Raw genomic sequence first — 18,918 nt, forward strand, 5'->3', positions numbered from 1 at the left:
TGACATCCTAATAACATCATACCTTTACCTTATTCATGCTAAATGAAGCTCACTAATACAGAAAATACGAGGGTTCACTTTTCCTCAGAGAAAAGAAAGCTACAAAGTGAAGTGTGACTTGCCTAGGCAGTTAAGGGTGGGACCCTACTTTACATCTCCTGCCTCCTTTTATTTTCTTTGATCCAGGAGTGGGCGCTCTGTATTCTCAGTGTGGAACCTGGGTGGGGTCAGTGGTCTGAGCTGACCTGACTCTGGCTTGCTCAGCTCTTGAGTTTTTTCTAGGTGACCATAGCTGCTGAAACTGTTTCCAAGAAAGGTGAGGGGAGCCCCGCCAGATGACCTGACTACCATGATATAATGACATCTCAGACCAAATTCTGCAGTATCCAGATGTACATTAGCTAAGCACACAAACATAGAAACTGTTCATGTGTCTGTCCATGGCCTAGAAGAAACCACAGCTCTTGGTCCTTTTTTGGAGCTCTGGTACATTGAACATGAAAGGTTCATTGGAGGAAATGCCAAGATTTCAGAGACAGGATCCTGTTACTCTTACTTGAGGCAGACAGAATCCTCTGTAGAAGGGTTTCTCCAGCCAGGCCAACCGAAATTTGGGGCTGGAGAACTCTTTGCTGTGGGCCGTCCTATGCACTATGGCCCATCCTACACACCATGGGTCCATCCCGTGCACCGTGGTCCGTCCCATGCACTGTGGTCCATCCCGTGCACCATGGTCCATCCCATGCACTGTGGTCCGTCCCGTGCTCTGTGGTCCATCCTACACACCATGGGTCCATCCCGTGCACCGTGGTCCATCCCGTACCCTGTGGTCCATCCCGTGCACCGTGGTCCGTCCTGTGCACCGTGGTCCGTCCTGTGCACCGTGGTCCGTCCCGTGCTCCATGGTCCATCCTGTGCACCGTGGTCTGTCCCATGCTCCATGGTCCAGCCCGTGCACTAAGGTCTGTCCCGTGCTCCGTGGTCCGTCCCGTGCACCGTGGTCCGTCCCATGCACCATGGTCCGTCGTGTGCACCGTGGTCCGTCGTGTGCACCGTGGTCCATCCCGTGCACTGTGGTCCATCCCATGCACTTTGGTCCATCCTGTGCACTATAGGATGTTTAGTAGCAAACCTGGCCTCTGCCCACTGGATGCCAGTAGACCCCTTCCCCAGCTATAACAACCAGAAATGTCTCCAGACATTGCTAAGTGTCTCCTCAGGGACAAATAATCCCTGGGTGAGAACCACAGCCCCATGGGTTTCCAGCTGGACTTATTCTAGGGCCAGGGAAAGGGTCTCATTCTAGGGCATGGCTGCAGGCCTGAATCAGGTATTACTGTGACAGTTGACAAATGGTGATTTTTCTCAGTCCATCATTTCTTTTATATTTATTAGGTAGCATTCAACAGAAAGGTCGAGTTTTGTCTTTTCTTCTGCTTTTTTACATTTTATTTGCGTATAAATACATATTGATATGTATCAAAAGTATGGCCTCACGAAATTCTATTTTGTTCAGTGGGTTATATTTTTGTCATCATTAGTATGGAAATATTTAAATCATCCCATATTTTGCCAGGTGGATAGTCCTTTAGCTAGAGCCTGCATCCTTTTGACATGGCCCATCGTTCTTTGAGCACTTTCCTAATTCTTTCTGGTACAACAAGATGTTCCAAGCATCTTCTGTCTTTTCTGCCCCAGCCCTTTAATCAGCCATCTCTCTAATGAGCCCTGGTTTCTTTTATTGGATAAGGGCATCTAGAAACCAAGATCTAGGTGCTTAGTATGCTAGCGGGTCATTACTTCTAGGCCCTCTAGAAGTGGACAGAGTAAGGAAATACATTTGTACACACACAGTGTGTGTGCACAGATATCTATTTCTATATCCACCCACATCTTTATGTATGTTAAAAAAAACACTTTGATACCTCCGAGTCCAATCCTACTCACAAGGTTAATGCCGGCTTTCCCGCTTTTCATAGTCATATCTCTTTTCTCCAATGATGAGAAATCTAACTCCCAATATCCTCAACATAGTCGCTTATTGTCTTAGTCCCCCTGCATTAACTAGTCTCCCAACCACCAAGCCATCTCCTGCACGCAGATAGACAACACCTGGTCCTTCCCGCTGCTCCAACGCCCTGCCACTCTCACAGGGGCCGAGCAGGCCCCTGGATATGCATTCTTGGTTAAAACGCCACACTGCCTTAGCTGCAGCCAGTCACAGAGTATCACACCATACCTGTCAAAGTGTTTTAAAGTAATTTATAGAAATTACACGTCTTGGACTACCCAAGCCCATGCGTAGGCATTTGCTCAGTGGCTTGTGGTCCCTTTCCATGCAGATTAGGTGAAAGGAGGAAAAAGAGGCATAGAAACAGTGATACCCGTCCTGGTTAGAAACTCCGCCTCCACGTCTGGCATCATCGGGATGTGTCTGACTGTGCTTGGGGTTAAGGCACATCAGATTGTTCATTGAAACGTTTAATGAGCACCCACCATACACCAGACATTGCTGCACTGACAGCCGGGCCACCAAGATGAAAGAGGCCACGTCTAGTCTTGCCTAGTCTTGCTGGAGGGAGGCCAGGCAGCAGACACATAACTGCTCAGTGCAGTGTGATAGTGCCATGACGTTCAGAAAGTGTGGATAGAAAGCTGCAGGAGTTGAGAAGTCGGGGGAGCAGAGAAGGTGATGCTGATTTATGGCCTGACCCAGGACTCCCCCACTGACAGGAAGGACTCCCCCACTCCTGACCCAGGACTCCCCTACTCCTGACCCAGGACTCCCCCACTGACAGGAAGGGCTTGACTACATGACTGACTTGACCATGTCTTGTCATCTTAAGATCGAAGGTGCATGGAGAGCAGATGGCAAAGGACTCAGTATTTGGGACACATTTTCTCACACACCCCTGAGGGTTGAGAACAATGACACGGGAGACGTGGCCTGTGACAGTTACCACAAGATTGCCGAGGACCTGGTCGCCCTGCAGACCCTGGGCGTGACCCACTATCGCTTTTCCATCTCTTGGACTCGCATCCTCCCTGACGGGACCAACAAGTACATCAATGAAGCGGGCCTGAACTATTACGTGTGGCTCATCGACACGCTGCTGGCCGCCAACATCCAACCCCAGGTGAGGTGGGGCCCTGAGCAGGCCTTGGCCAAGTCCATGCTGGGCTGGGGAGCGCATCTACTGTGCGGAAAACGTGCTGTTGTCAAGTTTAGTTTTTGAGTTGCCTGTAAAGATTTTCCTTCTGTCCCTGACCGCCACGCTTTACAGGTGACCCTATTTACAGGTGACTAAGTTTGCTGAGTTTTCATGTCCTTTAGGGTTTCTGACCAGAAGGCAATATGTATGTGTGTGTGTGTTTATGCTTTTTCCCTTCCTTTTTCCTACTGGTATGATTGATACATATAGTTTGATACTCTTTATTTAACAATAGTCCTTACAGATATTTCCATATCCATATGTATTTTCCTCATTTGTTCTTTCTGTCTTTTCAGTTATGTGGAAATTGTACCTCACTTCTCTAATCACTTCCCTATTAGTGGACACTCTTCCCTGTTTTCACTCTTCTTCCCTTGTAACCAACGCTGCAATGAGTGTGTATGCATGCTAAGCTGCTTCAGTCGTGTCCAACTCTTTCCAGCCCTATGGTCTTTAGCCCACCAGGCTCCTCTTCTGTGTAACTGTAGTTACATAATTAGACTAGGGTAGAAGTTTATAGGATATGATCCTAGGAAGCAGAACTGCTGAGGCAAAAGTTCATGTGCTTTTAAGCCATGAGTTTTTATGAATAATAAAGTTCACGTGGGGGCTTCCTTCGCTATCACCAGATCTTTTACATTTTACTTGGGAGCCTAAGAACTCTTTTCCTTTTGTCCTGGGCCATTTATGATAAAGGGCCAGAGGGCACTAGCTCTACGGTACTGGTGTGTCCTCTGCTGTAGTGATTGGAGATTACGTACTACAGCCAGAGTATAATCTCCGAATTACAACCCCCTTCTTCCCACCCCACAAAGCAGAGACTTTTACAGATGAAAGTGCTACCTGCCTGACTTCCCTGGTGGTCCACTGGCTAAGACCTGAGCTCCCAATACCGGGGGCCTGGGTTCGATTCCTGGTCACAGAACTAGATCCCACATGTCACAACTAAGAGTTCTCATGCTGCAACTAAGACCCAGTGCAGCCAAGTAAATAAATAAAAATAAATATTTAATTTAAAAAAGTGCTACCTGGACTCCTCACACTGCTAGCACTGCAGGAATAAATTGGTCATGTGGCGTTTATTACAGTGCGTGTGAGTGCTAGCTGTGATGGAGATGGGAGGGCCAGTGGCTGTCCTGTAGGACCCCAAGATCAGGGGGAATTAATATCCTTTATGCACAATTCAGAGAGAACACAACTCAGGGCTAAATTATCTTATGGTTCTTGTTTTTTAAAATAGTGTTTAAGCTTTTATTTATTTATAGATTTTAAACTTTTATTTATTTTTGGCTGCATCACAAGGCTTGTGGGATCTTAGTTCCCCAGTCAGGGAATGAATCTGGGCCTTGGGCAGTGAAAGCTCAGAGTCCTAACCACTGAACCATCAAGGAATTCTTAAGAACATTGAGACAAGGCAGAAAAGTGATATGGCCATAAAAACCTTCAAGGAGGTGTGGGTCTTAAAAAAAGAAGAGAATCTGGGTGGCTGCTTAGGCAGGCAAAGGGCATTTCAGGGAAAGGGAAAGACTGGGTCTGAGCTGAGGACGGCTGGCAGCTCAGTGGAGACCCTGACATGGGGGTGTGTCAGGAGCAGCAAAAGGGGACCCGGGGGAGGAAAGGCCACCACATGGGTGTGGCCAGAGGGGCCCGTCTCCAGCAAAGGGCTCCCATCCCACAGGAAGAGCCTGCAGACACACTAGACGTCCTTGGGAATGCCCCTTGACAAGCAAAATGCCTCCCTCCTTCTGAAACCCTCAGAGCATTCTATCCAGGAGATTCTGAAGCTCTAGCATTTCTGATCCTTGATTAGAGTCAGAGCTAACACTGGCCAAAGAGCTGGCAGGATGTCAGTCACTTTTCCTGTCCTCTGCCATGAGATTTAGGCCTCACAGTGATTGCAGGACACGGAGGTCTTAGTGCCTGAGCCGAGGTCACACAGCTGGTAGGGGGCAGAGCTGAGACTCAAACCCAGGCTTCTCTGATCCAGATGTATGAATTTTTCTCACACTTCAGCTCTGCTGTCTTACCCTTTCCTCCAAAGAACTTTGAAGCTTTTTTGTCTCATCTTTCCTCCTCATCCTTAGCAATAGACATTTATGCTGGCGCATGTAGCATCGGTGGGTTCCCATGAAAAGCAGGCTGATTGAAATGCCGGTCTTGTGTTTTCATAGGTGACCATTTACCACTGGGACCTGCCCCAGGCACTCCAGGATGCTGGGGGCTGGGAGAATGAGACGATCGTACAGCGGTTTAAGGAGTATGCAGACGTGCTGTTCCAGAGGCTGGGGGACAAGGTGAAGTTTTGGATCACACTGAACGAGCCCTATGTCGTTGCTAACCAGGGCTACGGCTACGGGACGGCAGCTCCAGGTAAGGATCTCAGACCCCACTGGTCAGCAACCGGAGGGTGGCTTTCTCAGCAGCACAGACATGAAATCCAGGTGGCACTGGAGGAGGTGGCCAGGAAAGCCCCAAGGCCTCACAATTCCTGCTTCCCCACCGCTCTGTTCTGACACCACTTCTGCTGAACGTGAACCTCACGTCTCAGACTGCCAAGTGGCTTCTTTGCTCTGTGCATCTGATCTACCTCTGATAAGAAGCTCCCCGAGATCAAGGGTGAGAACTAACTGATACAGAAAAGGACAATACATCAGACTATACAGATCCACAGTGGGGTTTTGTTTTGTTTTGTTTTTTTGTCAACTCCCGAAAGGCCAAAGTTCCCAGTGTTTGATTTGGCTGACCTGGGCTTAACCTGTTATGAACCAGTATAAGGTTGGCATCCCACTTAGAAATTTCAAAAATTCTGCTGCAGATGTATCAGTGTCTTTAAATATGGAGAGCTGTCCTGAGCCCTGCTGGGGTCATATGTAAATATGTTATATGCAACTTATTACATTTCTAAGACATAGAAACCTTTTAATTTCTAAATACATCAAACTCTGAGTTTTTTTTTTTTAACAGACATATATTTGATTTACAACATTGTATTCCTAAGAATTTTGAACAAGGAATTGTGAACCTGTCCTTGTGCTTTGAGAACCCTCCGGTTTTCCTTTTCTCTGACTCTGAGCCTTAGAGGGTAAATTTGTGTTCATTTCTCTGATTTCTTGGGATTATGTGTCCAAGCTGGGAAAAGCCACGGGGAGATCTGCTTCAACTCATTATCAGGTGCATCAGCCATTGGTCCTTGGTTGATGTTTTGGTTTTTTGTTCCTCCAACACGTGAGAGGCTGCCTCGCTAACGTTTGCTCTCGAGGAATCTGTGTCAGCTGCTTCCATCAGCTACACACTCCAGCTCTTACTTTCACGGTAGGTCCCCGAAGAGAGTCAGGATGCCAGCCCTTGAGGCACACACTCTTCCAGGCACTCTGCCCGAGACACGTGAGCCACTCTTTGGGTGAGGGGGATAGAAACCAACATCAAGTGCTTCTGGGTGCTTCACACACACACTATTCACAAGAACTCTGTGTTGCTCATTTTGCAGAGGAAGAAGCAGAAAGGCTGAATTACTCACCCAAAGTTACATGGTCAGCCAGGAAGGAGTAGAGCCAGGATCTGAATTCCATTCTTCCTCAAGACAAAATCTACAGTCTTTCTCCTAAACACCAAGAGGCCATCTATAGGCAGAAAGTGATGTTCTTGGCCACTTTTATTCTTGTGCTGGGTCTTCATTGCTGTGCGCAGGTTTGCTCTAGTTGCAGATTGAGGGCTACTCTCTAGTTGTGGTACATGGGCCTTTCATTGCAATGACTTCTCTTGTTGTAGCTCACAGCTCTAAGAGCATGGGCTCAGTAGTTATGGCACACAGGCTTAGTTGCTCTGAGGCATGTGGGATCTTCCTGGACTGGGGATCGAACCCATGTCCCCTGCATTGGCAAGCAGACTCCCAACCACTGGACCACCAGGGAAGTCCTGGCCACATTTATTCTTCACTGACGTCTATGTCTGTATTTCCAGGAATCTCCTTTAGGCCTGGCACTGCCCCCTACATTGTTGGCCACAACCTAATAAAGGCTCATGCTGAGGTCTGGCATCTGTACAATGATGTGTACCGTGCCCGTCAAGGTGGCATCATTTCCATCACCATCAGCAGCGACTGGGCTGAGCCTAGAGACCCCTCCAACCAGGAGGATGTGGAGGCAGCCAAGAGATACGTTCAGGTCAGATTTTCCTCTAGGCGTTGTTTTTACTCCTTTTCTTTTCCCCTCCTGTCATGATCTAATGAAAACAGAATTAGACTGTGAAAGAAAGATTTAGGATCTAGGCCTTGTTTTGCTGTTACCTTATTTTGTGCACTTGGGAAAATCATCAAAGCTTTTAATATCTTAGTTTTCTAGTCTTTAAAATGGAGGTGACCTAACTACCCCATAGGTTTGCTGGAATGAAAGTTCTTTGGGGTTGAGTTTTCTTTCAGGTCTTAGAAAATCAGTTATACCTACAGCTCTTACTGAATGCAAGACTGGCTTGAGGCTAAATAACAGAAATTCAGCCTCTCCAATCTGTGGTTTGACTATAGGACTGGGCTGCAATGTCACACTTCACCTCTAGGTGTCACCATCTGACCTTACTTTCTCTGCCTAGTGTGAAGTTGCTCAGTCATGTCCGACTCTTTGCGACCCCATGGACTGTGGCCCACCAGGCTCCTCCATCCATGGAATTTTCTAGGCAAGAGTACTGGAGTGGGTTGCCATTTCCTTCTCCAGGGGATCTTCCCCACCCAGGGATCGAACCCGTGTCTCCAGCATTGTAGGCAGATGCTTTTACTGCCTGAGCCACCAGGGAAGGTTTCTCTGCCTGAGACTTCCTTAAATTGGAATTCTGTGAAACTCATCAGCACCCCTAATTTTCTAATTCCATGAGTTAATATAAGGACTTGTATCTTTTGGTCATGGAATTTTGCTCTTAGGAAGTAGAGACACAAGTAAGCAGGTGCCAACACGGCTCCCCTTATTTCAGCCTGGGTGCCTAAATGGAGAGAGAGAGAACAGCCCTCTTCAGGCATAGCTTGTCCCTGGCTCCTGCGACTGCCTCTGGGAGGTTGGAAGGCACCCTCTCCCGTGTTTCAGGATAAGGAAAGAAAGGCAAGCATCTCCCTCTCCAGACTGCTCCCCACTTTTGGCCCTAAGGAATAGCATGCAGACCGGCATTTCTGAAAGGACACCAATGGCCTTGGTTTGCCAAATTCTTCACAAAGGAACTTGACAAAAGTGGTCAGATGAATTAAATGCAAACAAGAATTTAATGTCCCCATATGGTAGCCAGGTTGGGGGGAAGCCTAGGACCAAAATTAAGGCATTCCCTCATGTCAGATTCACAGAACTGATGAATTAGAGCAGTAATTGATTTTCGGAAATGTCACACTGTAGTCTAATCATCAGCTTGTCAGTGAGCTGCGATCCTGCAGCCCAGGACAGTGATCCGCACACCCCCTCTTGCATTCAGCTTCCCCGGAAACACAATTCCTCACCTCCCAGTGAACTGAAGCTTCTTTTACTGGAGCGAGTATGTTCTAAACCTCATCTCTGGCTGAGAATGGAAGGCTGCTCTCACCCCACATTCCAGGCAGCAGCCAGCAGTTGCAGGGAGGATGTGAAGAGACAAGCCTCTCAGGACCCACAGCGTCACAGCACGCAAGCGCCGTGTATACCCTCTAAGGGCTAAGGGTGGCCTGAACCTTACTCAAGAAAACAGACAGGAAAGTTCCCCACTTTAGGGCTGCAAGTCCAAAGCCCATGAAGAATCACCCTTTGCCTGGGTAACCAGGAAAGCCTCGCATCTCTGCCCACCCTAGAAGGTTCTGATGGGTCCTTAGGCATTAGGCCTCCGCTGTGGTCAGCGAGGGAATCAGGGCCTGGAGGCTTGGAGTCTCTCCGCCTCTTGGGCCCGGCCCTCCTAAGCGCAGCGAGGCAGCACCCAGCAGGCCCAGGGCTCAGCGCCGTTCACATCCCTCCAGCTGCAGGGGGTGGGAACACGGCCCTGCCCGTAGTGAACGCCCAGCACGGGGACAAGACCCATGGACATTTAAACTGCAACATGGGAACAGCCTTGGAAGAGGGGCGGGTTTAAGACTGGGTGGGGAGAAGGAGGCCTGAGGTCAGTGACTCCTGGGCCGGGAGCCTGCCTGTTAATGCCAACGCTGACTGTCCCCCCAACCCCCACTACAGTTCATGGGAGGCTGGTTCGCACATCCGATATTCAAGAATGGGGATTACCCTGAGGTGATGAAGACGCGGATCCGTGACAGGAGCTTAGCGGAAGGCCTCAACAAGTCACGGTAGGTCCTGGGTGGCTGGCACAGGTGCTGTTGGGGGTGGAGAGGAGTGTCTGAGGCAAGTTACTGTCTGCGCTTCCATGCATGCTGGAAAGACGACACGAGTGTGTAGGTGGAGCTCTCAGCCCCGGACAGGCACGGCTCTGACAAAGGCAGTTGCTCTCGTTATTCTTCAGAATAGGCAGGACATCTGGGGCACCCACTTCTTAGTGACCCACGAGCTCCCTCTTTGAGCCTCCTCTAGCCCAGCTGTGAGGATTAAGCAATCCACCCCAGCCCTTACATCACACATGTGCTGGCCTGGTTAGGGCAAGTCCTGCTGAGCCAAAAGGTCTGATCTGTCAACCCTGGTCTCCAACAAGCGAGTGCTCCAGTCCATCAACACAACCGTGCTGAAGCACCTACTGTGTACCAAGGCCAAAGCCAGGCCCAGCAGGGCCCACACAAAGGGGATTCTAAGTATGGCTTCCTCAGGTGCTGACACGGCAGCTGGGAAGACAGTGACCTTCATGACTCCAAGGAATTCTATTCCCCGATTTCTTCATGCATCGAAGACTCAGATGAGATCAGGGTAGGCTGGGTGGACCCAGGAGACTCCCTGGACAGGACAGGGTATTGGCTGACTGGGCCTTGACAATGAACAGCACTGGGGAAAGCAGAAGGCTTTCGATCCAAGGGGAAGGGGGTGAGCACCGGCCTAGGGGTAGAAGCGAGTGGAGCACCTACGGCTGCAACTGGGGACACTGGCCCAGCCGCGGGGAGGGCCAAGGCCACACGGTAGAGGGGCTGGAGGCTGGGCACAGGGGCTCAGTCTGGAAGCCACAGGATCTGAGAAGCCCTTGCTGGCTCCTGAGCAGGGAAGTAAACGCTATGGTAGGGGTGGGGTGGGGAACTTGGGCCTTAGTTTTGCCCCAGTATTTCAGAAACTCCAGGAAGTAAGGTTCTTTCCTAGGTTAATGATAGCAGGAAGGTCAAGATGAAGTGTCAGGCACCAAAGCAGGGCATTCTCTCAGCAACCCTAAACCAGCAGCATGTGGTCAGGATCTGGGAGGGGGAACCTCTAAGTGCCACACACAAGGGCACGTTAATCACATCACACAGAAAAGTCTCACTGAGAACACGTGGAAAGAATGTATTTATGTATATAAATGAGTCACATAGCTGAGACTGGCACAACATTGTAAATCACCTATACTTCAATGAAAAAATATATGTATATATGGAAAATGCTCCACTAGATGTTTAAAAAGAAAGTGCAGTAAAATCATGTGAGCAGAAAAGTCCAGATCTCAAAAGGCCTATCAATTCAATTTGTAAAAGCATTTCCCCTACTAGTAAGGACAGACTTTGGAGAAAAGAAGCACGTCTAAACAAACTACAGTAAAAAAAAAAAACGGAAGAGAGGGTCTGTGAGGGAGGTGAGGTCTGTGTCCTGGTGGAAGGAGGCTCAGGCGCTTTCAGCGGCACCTGGGAGGGCCTCTCCTCACTCCTGGTCGGCTGCCCCTGGGCACCTCGGGTACCTGGGTGCAGAGCCCTCCACCGGCCCTGCCCTACGACAGTCCCTTCCCAAAGCCCCACGCCCTTAATGGCTCCTCCCGCCCAGGCTCCCTGAGTTCACGGAGAGTGAGAGGAGGAGGATCAACGGCACCTACGACTTTTTTGGGTTCAATCACTACACCACTGTCCTGGCCTACAATCTCAACTATGACTCTTGGATCTCTTCCTTCGATGCAGACAGGTAAGGAAAGGCGCCTGGAACAATCTTTGGGAAAGACAGCAGAGTGCCCTCTCTCACTTAGAGGCCTGCACAGCCTCTGAAACCGCCTCCTGATGCTGCGTATCCTGGGGTTTGCAAGACAAGCCCCAACTCCTGATATACACCTGTCAGTCAGACAATTATACAGGCTAGGGTTTCCAAGATGCTTTTCATTAAAGCAGACTGGCTTAGAGTGTTTAAAAATAATTAAGATTTTACATATATATATGTTTTTTCATCAGATTTTTCTCACTTATCAGATGTATTTCAGTTAAAATAACTTTCTTTTTTACCTTTGAGGGTAAAAGTTAAACCATTTCTCTATTACAATAATGTATGTTCACAGTAGAAACGTTAGAAAGCAAGAGGAGAAAATTCTTGTCATTTCAGAAGTGTTTGTATGTGTATAGGTATACTACCTCTTTATATGTATGATATATATATATTATAGTTTATATGTCAAAAATGTCATACAGGAATATATTACAGAAAAACAGGATTACACTTATGCACAGTATCTGTTCCTTTTTTAAAAATTGCTAAATATATAATATTTATTGAGACACTTACAAAGACATTGTTATTTTATAATAGCATCTAATACTTACAAAGACATTATTTTATTCCCCATCTCGAGGCAAGGTTTAATATTCCAACATTCATTGTCTTCTGTAGGTTTTTTTTCCTGTAGACATTCTTTGTTAGATTAAGAAAGCTTTTTTTGGTTGGGTTTTGTTTTGCTTTGGTTGGCTGTGCCACGCGGCACGCAGGATCTTAGCTCCCCCTGCAGGGGAAGTGCGGGGTCCTGGCCATTGGACTGCCAGGGAAGTCCCTTTTGTTCCTTTTCTGACAAGCACCTTTCCACATCAGTAGCTGTGAATCTGTCCGGATTCTTTGGAAACAAGCGCGGACATCCCCACTCATCCTCCAACCAGCAGAGTCAGGCTTGCTGAGAGGGGCTGAGGGGGCGCCCCCGCTGGTTCCCGTTTCAGCACCCACTTGACTCTGCTACCTCACCGGTCCTGGGACTGTCTTCCCAGCCACCTGTGCTCAGCTTATGAACTGTCCCACATTCAGTTCAGCTGAACAAGATAAATCCAGCTACTGGTAAAAGGTTTTTTTATTGAAGGACTGTGGATGTTAAATATCTAAATGGCTGGTCCTTATAATGAAATGCATGAGCCTGTGCCTTCCCTGGTGGCACACCTTTGGCACAATGTGATACCCTCTCTTTGCCCATCACTGGAGAGAGAAACAGGGTCTTGGGCACTTAAGGCAGGCCCTAGAATATCTACCCCATCATCACACTAATGGGGGCCCAAATATTCATTCCTGTGGGTGTACCGCCTGTGGCCTGCATGAGGTGTTGACCAGACATAGGTGACTCGAGGGAGCCCCTTCTCTGAAGACCTAGCACTCGCACTTCACAGGAGTGAGCACCCTTCCACGTCTAGTGTGAGGTGTGGCCTGTTCCCGAGCGGCTTGGAAGGTTAGGTCCATGAGTAAGTCCATTCCTGTGTACTGGTGGAAAGTTTAGGTGGTCTGTCCAAAGTTACACCAGCACTGATGTCACTACAACCAGTGAAAAGAGAAAAGCAAAGTAATGCTCAAAATTCTCCAAGCTGGGCTTCAACAGTACGTGAACCATGAACTTCCAGATGTTCAAGCTGGATTTAGAAAAGGCAGACGAACCAGAGATCAAATTGCCAACATCTGTTGGATTCTCAAAAAAGCAAGAGAGTTCCAGAAAAACATCTACTTCTGCTTTATTGACTACACCAAAGCCTTTGACTGTGTGGATCACAACAAACTGTGGAAAATTCTTCAAGAGATGGGAATACCAGACCACCTGACCTGCCTCCTGAGAAATCTGTATGCAGGTCAAGAAGCAACAGTTAGAACTGGACATGGAACAACAGACTGGTTCCAAATCGGGAAAGGAGTACATCAAGACTGTATATTGTCACCCTGCTTATTTAACTCATATGCAGAGTATATCATGAGAAACGCTGGGCTGGATGAAGCACAAGCTGGAATCAAGACTGCCGGGAGAAATACCAATAACCTCATATATGCAGATGACACCACCCTTATGGCAGAAAGTGAAGAACTAAAGAGTCTCTTCATGAAAGTGAAAGAGGAGAGTGAAAAAGCTGGCTTAAAATTCAACATTCAGAAAACGAAGATCATGGCATCTGGTCCCATCACTTCAAAGCTAATAGATGGGGAAACAATGGTAACAGTGAGAGACTTTATTTTGGGGGGTCTCCAAAATCACTGCAGATGGTGACTGCAGCCATGAAATTAAAAGACGCTTGCTCCTTGGAAGAAAAACTATGACAAACCTAGACAGCATATTAAAAACCAGAGACATTACTTTGCCAACAAAGGTCTATCTAGTCAGAGCTATGGTTTTTCCAGTAGTCATGTATGGGTGTGAGAGTTGAACCATACAGAAAGCTGAGCACTGAAGAATTGATGCTTTTGAACTGTGGTGTTGGAGAAGACTCTTGAGAGTCCCTTGGACTGCAAGGAGATCAAACCAGCCAATCCTAAAGGAGACCAGTCCTGAATATTTATTGGAAGGACTGATGCTGAAGCTGAGACTCCAATACTTTGGCCACCTGATGCGAAGAGCTGCCTCATTGGAAAAGACCCTGATGCTGGGAGGGATTGAAGGCAGGAGGAGAAGGGGACGAGAGAAGATGAGATGGTTGGCAACACCAACTCTATGGACAGGAGTTTGAGTAAGCTCAGGGAGTTGGTGATGGACACAGAAGCCTGGCGTGCTGCAGTCCATGGATGGGGTCGCAGAGAGTCAGATGCGACTGAGCTGAAAAGTCAAAGGGTTTTTTGTTTTTCAGTGTAAATCTTGTTCATGTTTTGTGCAGAGCATCTCTTGGGATTTATAAACTGACACCTAATCCCTAGTGTTTGAACTTGCAGGGGAGTGGCCTCCATCACAGACCGCTCCTGGCCAGACTCTGGCTCCTTCTGGCTGAAGATGACCCCTTTTGGCTTCAGGAGGATCCTGAACTGGTTGAAGGAGGAGTACAACAACCCCCCAATCTATGTCACAGAGAATGGAGTGTCCCATCGGGGAGAAGCATACCTCAACGACACTGCAAGGATCTACTACCTCCGCAGTTACATCAATGAGGCACTCAAAGGTATGATGGGCCTACCCCTTCCTCTATGTGTGCCTTTTATTGTTGGAAACATCTAACATCTGCAGCTGATACTACACCCACCAGTCTCAGATGAGAAAGGTGAGGCTTCTACCTCCTTTTGTGTTTAAGCCTTTCTGGGGGGCTGCACACTAAGATTTTTCCTTCATACATTAAAGTTCAGCAAGCAAAACCCTGTTGTCTGATGCAGCTGGACCAGAGTTCCTGGCCTGCCCTTTTGTGTCTGACCCTCCGGTGTCCATATCCCTGAAGAGCAGCAGCCTCCTGTGGACAGTCTGGGCAGGGCCCAGGAGGAATGGGCTGGAGAAATTGTATTCTTTTGTTCCCCAAGCAGAAGTCTGAAACCCTTACAGCTCAGCAGAACAACCAGGGATGGGACCATGACACGGGAATGTAATGCTGAGTAAAAGAAAGTGAGCAATGCAGCAGCAGAGAGAAACAAATAGAAAATCTTATTCCAGATAAAATCTTTCCCAAGGGTCCCTTGAGACTCTGCCCAAGAACAGTATCCCAAGATGTGAAGACGATGATAGCTGACCCAGCAGGGTTAATTTAGTCTAGGCATGTTCCTAGCTCCCAATTAGGGCTAAGCCTGTCTAGAAAAGTACAGATGGCTCTGTGGTAACACCAACGGGGGACCAGCTAATGATTCCTCCGTGCAGGGTAGGCTGCTCTCTCCAAAAGCTGAAAAAAAGCTCGCCTTGACCTGCAACTGGGGACTGTGGGCGCACTGTGGGCAGGCACAGCCCCAGCAGGCCCGGTGGGGAGGGGCATAGACCGTCAGAGAAGCTCATGCTGGGGCCTCTGTCTTTGAGCAGCTATGCAGGATAAGGTGGACCTTCGAGGATACACAGTTTGGACTCTAATGGACAACTTCGAGTGGGCCACCGGCTTCTCAGATAAGTTTGGTTTGCATTTTGTGAACTATACTGACCCTGCTCTGCCAAGGATCCCCAGAGAGTCAGCCAAGGTCTACGCCTCCATAATCCGGTGCAGTGGCTTCCCTGACCCTGCTGCAGGGCCACACCCTTGTCTTCAGCAAGAAGGTGAGCTGTGGCTCTGGGATGGACAAAGCTAGAGGGGGAGGGTCAAACAGGCCTTTCTCAGTCCATTTTCTTCTAGTTTATTACCAGCCCTCCCTGCTTCTCCATCCCCTTCATTCATTCAATCAGTATTTTTTCTTTGAATGCTCCAGACATTCTCAGGATGGAACAAAGGTATCAAGGGCTAAAGTTACATCTAGAAACTAGGCCCTGACCGGCAAACAGCAAGTTTAGATTCTTGCCCCAGCCCTGCCACTAACTTGCTGTGTAACCTCAGGCAAGAAATGAGGCAAATGCTATGGCGAGGCCAGGATCAAATAGTGACTAAAAATATTGTGCCTGGCACATTGTAAGGTGCCCAAGATTTGCTGAATGACTGACAAAGTATAAATTACTATACAAATTAAGAGACAATTATCCAGTATAGGTTATACTCTAATTGCTGAGAGAGATGCATAAAACTAAAACTGCGTGACTTCTCTCACAACTCACGAGAAGGATGTGCACAGTCACCTCAGCAATGTGCTGACCTTGGATACCAGGGTAGCTTCTCTCCTGCAAGGATCCGGCTTGGGCTTAATAATCTAGGTCAACATGATGCAGTAACTCCACCTGTACTGGTACGTAAATTGCCTGTTGTCCTCTCCTAGATGCTGAGCCCACCGCCAGCCCCGTGAGACAGAACATTCAGTTCCTGGGCCTCAGGCTGGGTACAACAGAGGCCCAGAGAGCGCTTAATGTACTCTTTGCTCTCATGCTCTTTGGATTCTGTGGTGTTGCACTTCTGTCCTACAAGTACTATAAGAGCTCCAAGCAAAAGCGCTCCAAGCAAAAGCACACACAACCAGGCGAAGAGCAACTGAGCCACAGTTCTTCATTCTGACCCAGAAGACCACCTCCTCCAGTTCTGTAAAATATGCCTAGTTTCTTTGCAAGTCTTTGCCACCCCCAGCACCACTGAGGATCTAATACTCTGTCTATGACAGACTTTGTAAAAGTCTCTGCACTCTTAGACACTAATTGTGAAGGATTTCAAGTCCCTGATTAAAATGGAAGCATCCCCACCTTGCCCCAGTATCAGGAATTCATCTGGGCATTAGAAGACCCTGAGAGTGGCTCCTGTGGAAATATGTAGTTACTGAATTCAACTTACTAGGTTCTGTGAGTCATTTAACTGAGCTGTTTTAATTTTCAGAGATTTTTAAAGGTGGAAACATTAGTAAAAACCATAGCAATCCTTTTCATGTAAAGATTAACCACTAGGTCATCTCTTGCTTTAAAATCCCTCCCAACCTCTTACCTTTTGTTTCTCAAAAACTGAAAAAGGTGCTATTAACGGTGTCCTGTCTCCTACGGGTGCTTCTACTCAGAAGACGGGTTCCACAGAAGTTATGAACATCCCCTTTTACAGCCTCACCACATTAATCCTCTGCTATTGGCTTCTGGAGGCCAGAGGACCAGGATTCAGTGTCTCTGGCAAGCACATTTTCGGAGACAGGACAGAGGGAAGCACACCCACTATATCTGTATGTTTATTCACAAAACATTCAGAGAAGTGGGTGAGTCTATCACTTCCACTCAAATGTGCTCATGAGACAATCACAGTATGGAATACTCAAACTTACGTAACTTATATAGTCTTTCTAGATATCTAGGTGATTTTTTAAATCGTTTTCAATTGGTTTTTTTTTTTTTTTCAATTGGTTTTAAAAGGTTGATCATGCTCAAGACGTAGAGAATTCCTACCCGAGTGACCCACTACTGTGGGCCCCAACTGGCAGTCAAGATTGTGGGGCACCAGCATTTCCTCCCACCAACAGACAGGAAAAGTTGATCAGATGGGTGAAGATGGTTCTAAAACTGCTATAAGCTGTCAATTTTATGTAAATTAATCTTCAAAAGTCAGTATAACTTTTCTGCAGGGGTAGGGCAGGAAATGGAAAATAATATAAAGTTGCACACAGAACTCATTTGTAAAAAGAGTCAGGATAAATCGGGGGGTGGGTGGGGGAGAAAAAAAATATAAAGCTAGTTATAGTTTTGAAACAGAGTGAACAGAAAGATCAACAAAGGAAGACAGAGGCTAGACACAGACCAGCTACATACCAGGGACAGGCTGCATGATAGAGGTGACCTGCCAAATGGGGGGGGGTTGGCCATAGAAGGGTGATGATGGACCAGTCCATAAATGGAGGTGGGTCACAGGTCAGTTCTAAGGATGTCAGTCACAGGCGGGGGAAGGGAGCCACATTCCTTACTAGGATGTAAGATTTAAATGTAAAAAAATGAAACCCATGAGAATGTTAGAAACCCCCAAGAGTGCTAGAACAGACAGGTGAGGTTTTTTAAAATTACTTTTTGAAGTGGGAAAAGTATTTTGTATTCAAGACTTAAGACCCGGAGGTCATAAATAAAAACACTGATTAACAGGACCACATAAAAATTATGGCAAGAAATTACCATCAACATACTCATCACAAGATGAACAGGGAGAAAATATTTATAGCATATGCTAGACAAACAGCTAACTTTCTTAATATACATGAAATTTGTTGTGAATCAGTAAGAAAAACATAAACACAAAATGAAAACTGGCAAAGAAAACACAGGCAGTTCTAAGAAAATAACCAATAGTATTAAAAGATGTTCACCTTCAATTCACAATCAACACGATGCATATAAAATGCATACCAGTTTTCATCTATCATGTGGATAAAGATGAAAAAATGTAATACAGTGTTGGCAAAGATGTGGGCGTATCCACATTCTCCTACCTGTTAGTGGGGCTGTAAATTCACAGAGCCTTTAGAGGAGGCAATCTGGCAGCATTTTTTATAATCCAAACTGCAAATACCCTTTGACTCAGTGACTTACAGGTATATTTCCACAGCTAAGATGATACCTTCCCAAAGATGATGTTCACTGTAGCAAAGTTTGTAATAGAAAAACAAAACAAGCACATAAACTGTAATAACCAATGAAAGCAATAAGAGAATAGGTAGTTTACCAAGTAAAATGCTTTGCATCGATTAATAAGAATGAGGTAGTTATGGGTTAATGGGGAAAGATCTTCAAGACCGTGTATGTTAAAACGCAAGATGCAGAGTAGTATACATATAATATGATCCCATTTATTTAAAAAATAAAGATTACATACTTGCCTATGTACACATAAAAATTTTCTGAAGACTAGAAGAGAAACTTAAGACAGATTACTTCTGGAGACTAGAACTGTGTGTGTGGTGCCAAGAGGAAGACGTCATTTTATAGCCTTCCATACTGTTTTGAATTTACCATTATACTTTTAAAAATATTAAATTGAGGAAGGATCCTTGTACTCAAAGATTGTGAATCATTCTTTTATGTATGTTTCTCTAAGATCTGCATTTGATTTTTTTTCAAGGGAAAATTGTTTTTTTATTCACATATTGCTGTATTTTTCAAA

General features: G+C 46.8%; 1 protein-coding gene across 1 annotated transcript in view; it reads left to right on the plus strand.

Moving 5' to 3' along the window:
• The window catches only part of LCT (lactase), a 49,419-nt gene extending 31,203 nt beyond the window's left edge, over positions 1 to 18,216 (plus strand). The window contains exons 10-17 of the mRNA XM_061135111.1: positions 2,847 to 3,137; positions 5,384 to 5,582; positions 7,173 to 7,375; positions 9,380 to 9,489; positions 11,090 to 11,224; positions 14,189 to 14,412; positions 15,249 to 15,476; positions 16,124 to 18,216. Of these exons, the coding sequence (XP_060991094.1) occupies positions 2,847 to 3,137; positions 5,384 to 5,582; positions 7,173 to 7,375; positions 9,380 to 9,489; positions 11,090 to 11,224; positions 14,189 to 14,412; positions 15,249 to 15,476; positions 16,124 to 16,356 (1,623 nt within the window). The 3' untranslated portion in view covers positions 16,357 to 18,216. The remainder of the gene's footprint in view (positions 1 to 2,846; positions 3,138 to 5,383; positions 5,583 to 7,172; positions 7,376 to 9,379; positions 9,490 to 11,089; positions 11,225 to 14,188; positions 14,413 to 15,248; positions 15,477 to 16,123) is intronic.
• Positions 18,217 to 18,918: the final 702 nt, after the last annotated feature.

The sequence above is a fragment of the Dama dama genome, chromosome 33 (genome assembly GCF_033118175.1).
Source record: "Dama dama isolate Ldn47 chromosome 33, ASM3311817v1, whole genome shotgun sequence".
NCBI lineage: Eukaryota > Metazoa > Chordata > Mammalia > Artiodactyla > Cervidae > Dama > Dama dama.